The 10,000-nt window shown below is 57.5% G+C and overlaps 1 protein-coding gene across 1 annotated transcript in view; it reads left to right on the forward strand.

The window, feature by feature from the left end:
* Positions 1 to 10,000, forward strand: part of LOC138862696 (pneumococcal serine-rich repeat protein-like) — an 88,578-nt gene that overhangs the window by 1,852 nt on the left and 76,726 nt on the right. Inside the window, exon 1 of the mRNA XM_070125510.1 lies at positions 1 to 6,952. This exon is cut by the window's left edge and continues 1,852 nt beyond it. Coding sequence (XP_069981611.1) covers positions 1 to 6,952 — 6,952 coding nt within the window. The remainder of the gene's footprint in view (positions 6,953 to 10,000) is intronic.

The raw sequence follows: 10,000 nt of genomic DNA on the forward strand, positions 1-10,000 counted from the left end.
TCGGCGCTGATCACCCCCCACCTGCCTCACCCCCCCTCCTTCCACCTGCACCTCACGCTCAGCAGAGAGACCTCAGTCGCGCAGCCGTCCGACTCGGAGGCGGATGAGAGGCTCTTGGACAACAGTTCCTGTGTTAGTAGTGATTTAGGCGGCGATTCCGCGAGTGATTTCGAATACCGTGACGACCGCGGCGCGAGTGTGAAGTGCGTGAAGAGTGACTTGAAGGAGGGAAGAAAGAGTGAAGATGGTGAGGCGAGTGTGTTAGGAGCGGAGTGTAAGAGGGATCATGGCGGCCCAGGTGGGGGGGAGGAGGCTCCTAGGTCCCCCCGCATAGCAGCAGCTACCACCGCGCACGCACACCCCAGCCACAACACACGCCCGTCCCCGCCCCAGCCAGCGCCAAGGAGGACCATGAGTGCCCTACGATCACAACACAAGCTTCCCGCCGAGGCCTCGCAACCCCAAGAAAATGGCGGTGATCTCGACGCATCGGAGAGAGTTATCCCGTCCGAGGGCGCGTCGCAGACAGATTCCCCCGCTGCTCCGATCTCACTTGTCCCCGAGGACGATAGCCCGCCCTCGAGCAACACCAGCGAGGCCGAGGACACGGATGAGGAGATGCACGTGTCTCGAAGTTACAACATCTCTCTAGTCGGTGAAGTTGATGGCGGAAGCGAGACGGAAAACCTCCCTGAAGGTGAGGTTGGCAAACACCTCGAAGCCGAAGAACACGACAGTTCCACCTCGTCCTCAAGTGGTAGTGACACAGACGAGGAAAAGCACGTTAGCAGAGAGTATACCCTCACTAGGTCTTCCTCGACCGACTCCGGTCTCGAAAAGGCTCACAGCGAAGCCCTCGACGACGAGGAAGACGAGGAGAGCCCGCCGGTGGTTAGCCTCAAGCAGGAGGTCAACGTCATCGAGGCTGTCAATGAAGCAGTCAGCGCAGATATTGTTGACACTACCTTTGATGACGTCACGGCCGGCGGGGGTGAGGGAGAGGAGAAGGAGGAGGAAGCGACGGCTGTGGCTGTAAACAAAGTGCTGTGTGATCTTTCTGAGGGCGACGGAGTGGATGGGAACGCAGAGGTGGAAACAACAGATAATAGCGTGGAAGAAACAGTGGAAAAAGAAGAAAATTCAAGCCAGCATGTCGAAACCAGGGACGTGCAACAGAGTGAAGCAGTTGCTAGTGTTCGTGAGACCGAGGAATGCAATGAGGAATCCGTCAGTGTTTTGGCAGAAGCCGAGGGAGAGGGAGTTGTGGTGGAGGGAGATGGAGTAGTGAATGAGGGGGAGAATGTGCTGAAGAAAACCGAAGTGGCTAGTACTAGTGAAAGTGGTGATGTGAGTGTAGAAAAGTGTGAGGTGACGAGTGGAGATAATATGGTAGAAGATGAAAAAATGGTGCAAAGTGTAGAGGGTAATGATGGTGCTGTAGTGAGTGTGAGTGATGGCGCACGTGTCGAGGGTGACGTAAGTGTTGATAATGCTGACACGAGTACCGAGACGAGCGCAGTGAGTGAGGCGGAGGCGGCGCTCGCCCAGGACGAAAAAACGAGTCCTGTTGAGGAGAATGCGACCAGCAGCGTGTCTGCTGATCCCTCCGAAGAAGACAAAACAGTAGCGTCTGGAGGCGCGCTGGACGACAGTGCTAATAATGAGGGTGCTGATGAGCCCTGCCGAGAAGAGGTCACTCAGGCAGAGGTCACCGAGTCCTCTAGTCAGGCAGAGGCTGTCCCCGAAGGCTCCGCGCCTCCTGTAGACTCCCGGGAGGAGGCGACGCCAGAGGAAGAACCCGTGAATGAGGAGGCCGCTGTAGCCCCGGGCGGAGACACGAGTCCCGAGGAGGTACCCTCGGGCTCTCACGACGACGGGGCTGCGGGCGGCGGTGGGTCGGCCGCGCTCGGCGACGAGGCGGCTGTGTGCGAAGAGGGCGAGGCAGAGGCTGGTCCTGCTGCTACGCCCTCAGGAGACGCCTTGACCGTCTCCGCGAGAGAGAGTGAGCCGACGCGAGAAAGTGAAGGGTCGGGGACTGATGCTGAAAGTAACTCCGGCGTGGCAACCCTCAGCGGTGGCGGCGGCGGAGAGAGCCCCGAACCTGCTGGCACTAGTGCTGTCGACGCCGGAAGTGTACAAGTGGAACACAGCGCTGCTGCCTCCGCCAACCACACGTCAGTACCACATGACGCGCCTGCGGGCCCGCACACGTCGCCTCTCGCTCCGAGCGCTGACACCGCTAACCCGCAGTCGCAGCCCGAGGATACCGAAGCGCTGCCTTGCGTTGCGAAGGATTCCACGCAGGAGGACGGCGTGAAGTGTGAGAGTGAAGTGAACAGTGCTGGGAGGGAGTCGAGTGAGTCGGGGCACTCCAGCGCGGGCGAAAGCGAGGTGGAGCCCGACGACCAAGGGAACGTGGTGAAGATTAGTGTAACGGAGCAAGACCACGATCCTCCTGACGATGGTGTCAGCATCCCTGTGGGCGTGGTGGGCGGTGAGGGCGTAAAACAGGAAGTGAGAAGATTTGCTGTACGGCGAGTACGCTCTCCCGAAGTGGTGTCGCGCCACACGCCGCCCGTGCCCTCCAGACGCACCAAACGGTCCTCCTCCTCCGACGGCGTCTCCTCCTCCTCTGACATCGAGAGATCCGACGCCGACGCCAGTGACTCCGCTGACACCGTGGTGGAAGGAGGAAAGCTCCACGCCGAGCTACGCAGATTCGCGCTCCAGCAGCGGCCCAACCTGCACGACCACGACGACAAGAGTCGTGACTCAGACGGGCCCTCGTCCGCAGACTCCGTCCTCCACGGCGCAGACAGCGAGTCTCAGTGCTCCGACAACAGCGAGGAAGGGAACCTGGTGTCCATCGTGTCCGTGGGCGACGAGGACGACTCCAACACGCGCCTCTCCTCGCACGGCAGGATCTACATTCGCTCCGACTCCACGGACTCGGACGTGCAGATCAAGCCCACGTGCATCGTCGTGACCGGCTCCTCCGGGGCCGAGTCCGGCGAGGACGGAGACGCCGACGGCGATGGCATCAACGTGAACGCCGAGAGGAACATCAAAAATGAAGGCAACGACGTCACGATTCTGGAGGTGACGAGCGACGGCCGCCGAGGGCACGTCATGTCCGTGCACGTCACGAGCCCGGATTCGTCGCGGAGCGCCTCGCCCGCGCGCCGCAGCCAGGTGAGCGAGCTGCAGTCCATGATTCTGACCACGCGAGAGAGGCAGCAGCAGTTCCGGCGATCGCCCACGGAGATGAAGGAGTCGTCCTCCGGCCTCGCCAACTACTTCACCCTCACCCTTGGCACCGACTCGCCGCACGCGCCGCGCCGCTTCAACAAAACCCCGGAGATTCGACGTCGGAAGGTCGACCGTCCCGAAATCGTTGAGTCTCCCGCAACCACGAGTCCCACTAGCCCCAACCCGACGCCGGACCACTCCGAGGGTGACCTCCTTGCCTACGAGGAGCACCACGGTATCGACATCGAGGAGGACTATTCCATCCCTCACGATTATGACTCTGGGGAGGATGCCGAGCGGATCGTGCCCTTCCCGGACGAGGCGATGTTCGAGGAGGACATCTCGTTCGACGAGGCACACCACTTCAACGAGGCCGACGAGTTCAGTGGCGGTGACTCGTTCATCGAGAATGAAGTCGACGGAAAGTTCGACTCCATGGAGGATGGCGAGTCCATTCACAGCGAGTCTTACTACAGCGAGTCCTCCGGCGACGAGATCATGGAGCGCGAGGACGAGCTCCGAGGCTACTGCAACCGAGCCATCGACTTCACGCTCCACACCATCATCGAGGAGAGCTGCGAGGAGAGCGACTACGAGAGGAAGCCCAAGGATGAGGACGGAGCGAAGGCGGCGCCATCGGAGCTCGAAAAGTACTTCTACTACGGCCTCGGAAACGGCCCGGTGGACCCTATGAGGTACGCCAACGAGGAGAGCGAATACAGCGACACCTTCTCCGAGACGTCGAGCTCCATCTTCAGCGAAGGGCTCGACGTCGACTCGAAGTTCGACGAGGATATAGATCCTGCGGAGTTGGCCTCGTCTCGCTTGGAAAAATACTTCCTCTTGAGGTTTGAAAGACAGCCGTCCATCAGGTCTGTCGGGGAGGACTCGGAGCTCCACACCGACGAGAGCGGCTCCGTCGGGAGTGACTCTGAGGGTTCCCCGAGCCCTGAGCAACCCCGTAAGAAGCTGGTGAGAAGACCGCGGGGGTTCCGGCCGGGCGTCGCGAACAGGTGCCTCGCCACGAGCGAGAGGGCCGACGGCGCGCCCAGCGACGGCTCCCACCACTCCGAGGGGGACGAGGTCGATAGGACCCTCGTCAGCGGCGAGGACGAGGGCTCCACCGAATCCGAGGAGACCGCCTTCGACAAAGCCGACGGTCAGTTCGACACCATCAAGCGAAGAAAAAAGAAAAAGAGTTCTAGTGATTATTCTGATAAGAGATCTGATAGTGATAAGAGTGAACTTCGAGGCCTTGAGCATATCGATATCGAACATAGAGAGGAAATCTGTGATCTAAAAAACGCTGAGGCGCTAAAGTCCCTGGTGCAGGAAGCCGAGAAAGTGACCAAAAGAGTGACGATAGAATGTGATAAAGATGGCAGAGAGAAGCACGACGAGAAGGAGGAGAAGGAGGGCGACCTCGCCGACAGAAAGTATCAAAGTCGAGACAGCGGTTTCATCGGCAGCTCGGACGACCTCCTCAAGGATAAGCCGGAGGATACCTCGAAGGAGCAGAAGGCCGGCATGTCCTCCGAGTCCAGCCTAGAGGACGGCGAGGGCTCGAGGTCGAAGGATAAGGACCAGGACCCGCTGTCCAAGGGCGAGGAGAACAAGAGCGACAGCTTCGACAACGACAGCAACAACAACAAGTCGGAGAACGAGGAGCGCAGCGGCGGCGAGGGGAAGGTGTCGAGGTCGAGCACAGGCTCTTCGGTCGACCTGCCGCCCTTCTGCCCCAACAAGGCCCGCAACAAGATCTGCCGCAAGGACTCCTTCAACAACTGGAGTTCCGACGAGGAGACCAACATGATGATGAGCAAGATGCGCGCTTTCTTCAAGACGATGATCTCAAACACCCGCGAAGCCCCCAAGGGCCAGCGGGTGAAGCCTCCCCAGCTGCTGGCTTTCGAGGCGAAACTCACCAACCTCATGAAGACCGTCCCGGGCATCAATGACGAGCAGGTGAAGGAAATCGTCGAGTACCTGAGCTCTGAAGACACGTGGAGTGACTCCTACGACTCTTCAGACTACACAAGCAGCGACCTGGAAGGCGCCTACGCCCTGCTGGATCAGGCCGACCCTGAGATGAAGAGCGACCTCCAGGAGCAGATATCCGCCTCCTGCCAGCAGATTATCCAAAAGTTCGACCAAAGCCGGGAGCCGAGCGACACTGACAGCGCCCACTCCCTCTTCGGCGGGAGGGCGTGTTCGGAGAGCTCCGAGGACGCCTCCCCGTCCAGCCGGGACACGGTGTTCGTGTACCAGCGGCTCATGTCGTCCATCTCGCGCATGAAGCCAGACAGTGACCGAGGCAGCATCGGCTCGGGCTCGCAGGGCGCCTCCCCGCCCCTCCTGGCCAAGGTCATGCACCACATCGGCAACCGCCTTGTGGCTCTCATGCACGAGGTGTCCGGCGGGAGCGAGAACGGCGACGACGATTCCCTCAGCGGCGGCCACCCCGTCACGTCCAGCCCCAAGGTGCCGCTGTTCATCCCCAGGAAGCACAAGTCGGTCGACTCCATCTCCATCGACTCGTCGGTGGAGAAGAGCTCGCTGACGAGCACCAGCTTCGAGTCCGAGGACAGCCCCACGGACACCGAGCAGTCGCCCGAGTCGGACCCCGGCACGCCCAAGGCCCGCCGAAGGCAAGGCCCTCTCTCCATCATCAGCGAGAGGTCCTCGGCGGAGGATTTCACGTCCCTGGAGAGCGAGCGCACGGTGTTCGCTTCGCACGACTCGCCGCGCCACCACGCGCGCCTCGACGCGGGGCGGCCTCAGCAGGCCACGGCGTCGCAGCGCAGCCTGGAGGAGCGGGGCGTCACCAACATCCAGTACTTCGTGACGGAAGGAAGCAACAACGAGGTGGAGGTGTGGCAGAGCGTCACCATTGACAAGGACAAGTTCGACGTCCGCGAGCACCACGGCGTCCCGCGGGCCCGCCGCAGCGCCCGCCGCCAGGAGGCCCGGAAGGCCAAGAGTCACATGAGCCTCGAGAAGATCCACCAGGAGGAGGTCAAGACGACGGGCGAGAGGTCGGAATCTCTCGGGGACTTGCTGGACCGCGTCCGTTCGTCGGAGTTCTCCAGCAGCTACGAGCAGCTCGACTCCGACTCCACCCTGAAGGCGTCCGACTCCCTCGACTGCCACATCGGGAGCAGCTCCTCCAACTTCCGCCTGAACGCGTCCAGCCGCGGTTCCCTGACCACGAGCAGCCGCGGCAGCCTGGCAGCTTCTAGTCGAGGGTCCCTGAACGCCGGGTCGCGGGGCTCCCTGCAGGGCTCCTCCGGCCCCGAGGAGGAGGACGAGAAGAAGCCCAAGAAGCTGAGCTTCTTCCGCTACGCCCGCCGCTCGTCCATGCCCGACACCAGCAAGGATCGCATGTCGCCGGAAGTGCGCTCCACCACGCTGCCCCGCTCCAACCCCACCCAGGTGGCCTCCACGGCCTCCCTCCCCAGATCTCAGTCCGCCCTCCTCAACAAGGTGCCTGCTGCAGTCACCTCCTCCGCCCACACCCACTTCTCCTCCCCACCTTCCACCCTCGACAGATTGACGGGCGGTACCACGGGGCCGCGGTCCGCCCGCTACCACGCCCCAGGATATCGGCCGCCGCCCGCCACCACCACGCCCAAGCGCACCGTCTCCACCCCCGGCCTCCCGTCCTCCCTCAGGAAGGACGTCGTGAGCTCCTGGGCACCTCAAGGTAAGGCCCGCCCCGCCCCCCGAGGCCGCAGAGGTCGAGGGGGCGAGAGACCCTGGCTCCTCGTCTTCCTTTTGGGGAATCCGCTGCCGCGTGACACACTTTCCTTCGGCGCTGTTATGGTGCTCGTATGGTGGTGTTTACGCAGTGTGGTGGCGCTTTCAGGGAGGGTATTGTTTGTCCGGCGCGGCGTTTGTTCTCTGTAGAACAGGTTGTAGTGCAATGTCATGATTGCATTCAGGTCACGTATTGCACTGTCGCATGCTGTGGAAATAACAATTATCAGGCGTGTTACGTGTTTCCATAGAGAGTTACCTAGAAATTTCTACATGCAACATAAGTCTTTAAAGGAGTAAGTATCTGAAGGCAATGTCGCCGCATAGCAGGTGACATACGGGCGTTCGTCATGCTGCCATGCAGGAAAGTAACGGTTCCATTATGTCACAGTGATGGCAGTCGTGAGACGTCTTGGGAGGGGGGAAGGGGGAAGCTGCGGATGGGGAGGAAGGGAGGGGGAGCGGGAGTAGGGAGGAAGGGAGAGGGGAGAGGGCTGCATACCTTTTCCTCTGATACTGTTATTGTCGTCGTCGTTGTTATCTAAATGTGTTTTTTTATCTTCTCTCATTAGCTTCTTTTCAACGGCATCCTCCATTCTCTCTGTTTCTTTACCGTTCCTGTCTGTGTTCATTTCCTCTTTCTTATCATTCTCTTCGGATTTATCTGCTGCCATCCTGTGCCTATTTTTCAGATCTCTCGCGTTCCTTTTCCATTCCGTCTTTCTTCCTTCATTCTCTCTCTCTCTCTCTCTCTCTCTCTCTCTCTCTCTCTCTGTCTCTCTCTCTCTCTCTCTCTCTCTCTCTCTCTCTCTCTCTCTCTCTCTCTCTCTCTCTCTCTCTCTCATCTTCCATCCCTTCCGCTTCACGTCCCACCGCTCGCTCAACTTCCGCCACGAAGTCTTACGTCACCTCAGCGACACTGTAACGTTCTTGTGCATGACGTCTTGGCCAAAAGCTGGTTTGCAACATCTGACATCAAGCTATTGGTGATAAGATATGGTAAGAAATGAATATAGAACTCCTTAGAAAAATATCTGAAGAATGTCAAGTACATCGATATGATAATCCGAGATAAAATGACCCACTCTAGATAACAACTTTAATATGCCTCGGCGAGGATAAGACACGCCATCCCTCCCCCTCCCCTCCTAGCCCGCTGCAGATAAGAGAATGAAATAGGAACGCAAGAACAACACGCAGGGGGATGTATGTCGAACGCATAGGCCTATGGGAACACACGTATCCAAATATGGGACGTTTAGACCGACCCTATACGACATACTGCTGTGGGAGGTCGGGGGGGGGGGGGCATTCGTGGGAAAAGTCTCTTATAAGGATGAAGGAATGACTTGACTTAGTTAGACTTGGCATGACTTGACATTAGCTCAACTTGACTTAGCTTAACTCAGATCGACTCAACTTGATATCATATCGACTTGAATTAGCTTGATTTGGTTTGGCTTGGTGGATGCGTCAATGCCTCATTGTACTGGGTCGGTTCTTTTCCTCATTGTCTTGCATCCGGGTGAAGAACACCAGCGTGGCGTGAACGGCCCACACAATGCATAGTTTGTGGCGCGCGGGGAACGAGGTGCGTGTGGGGCGGCGCTGGGAGCTCGCGGAGGAAGGGAGGGAGGGAGGGAGGGAGGGAGGGAGGGAGAGGGCGGGGCGAGGGAAAGAGGGCGAGGGAAAAAGGGAGCGGAGGAAAAAGAGCAAATGGAGGGAGAGGAAGAGAGAGGGTGAGATGAAACGGGGGAAAATTAGTAAATGGTAGGAGAGAGAGAGAGGGAGCGGGAGAAAGAGAGTGAATGGAGGAAGAGAGGTGAGAGACGGAGCGAGAGAAAGAGAGTAAATGGGTGGAGAGATGAAGAAAGGTGAGAAAGGGAGACGGAGAAAAAAAAGTAAATGGAGGGAGAGAGAGGAAGAGAGAAGGAGCTGGAAAAAGAGAGTAAATGAAAGGTGACCGAGGAAAAGAGAAAAAATCAGCGGGAAAAGACATCGAGATCATTCCTTTTCTTTATTTTGGGGCGGTTATTGTGATGATTTTCCTCGGCCATTTTTTCTCTCTCTCGAACCATTAATGCTTCACGTTTCACTGCCCGCCGAGTCTTTACCACGAACCAGTGGGTGAGGCTCGTAATTTTTACTCATTCGGTTCTCAATCAATATGTATTCACTCCAAGAAGAAGAAGGAGAAGAAAAAGAAGAAGAAAAAGAAAAGAAGAAGGAGGAGGAGGTGGAGGAGGAGGAAGAGAAAAAGAAGAAGAAGAAAGACAAGGAATGGGAAGAATGGCAACCAAACTCTTGCCGTTTCTTCGAGGCGGAAATAGCTTGTAAAGATCTTTCCAGAAATAGAAGGTATTTTTCGAACGAGGATGAGGCACGTTGCAGCCGTCGGCGACTGCCCACGTGAACCGAAGTCGAGGGATAATTGCGGTAACATTTGTAAGGATACGAAAGAGGATGCTAGTGAGAAGGTCAGGGCCGGGAGGGAAGGAGAGAAGGGAGGGAAGGAAGGCAGAAGGGACGGAAAGAGGGAGGGAGGGAGGGAAAGACGAAGGGAGGGAAAGACGAAGGGAAGGAAGGAGGGAGGGACAAATTACAGAATCGGAAAGAAATAGGAAGAGAGAAAGAAAATTATGTGTGTTCGTGTGTGCGAAAGAGAGGCAGAGAGGAAAAGGGAGGAACGGTGGAGGGGAGAAATGGATCAATAAAAAATACAGGGGTTCCAAATGTTATAACGGCTGCACTCGTCAGTTTATCGCAGGCTGAAATTCGTCGATATAATTACGTGTTTCGCAAGCAACACTTCCCCAGTTTCTCTTCAAGCAAATATTTCCGGAAATAACTTTCTCGTAAAATTAGATTTAAGATGATTCATGTCTTTTCTCCATTCTGATTTGTGAATAGATCGTTGACAAGAGAGAGAGGAAGTATAATTTAAACCTCTTTCGTTACCAGAAACGACTACTAGAAAGATTTTAAAATAAGGTTA

Source organism: Penaeus vannamei, chromosome 9, assembly GCF_042767895.1.
Source record: "Penaeus vannamei isolate JL-2024 chromosome 9, ASM4276789v1, whole genome shotgun sequence".
Lineage (NCBI taxonomy): Eukaryota > Metazoa > Arthropoda > Malacostraca > Decapoda > Penaeidae > Penaeus > Penaeus vannamei.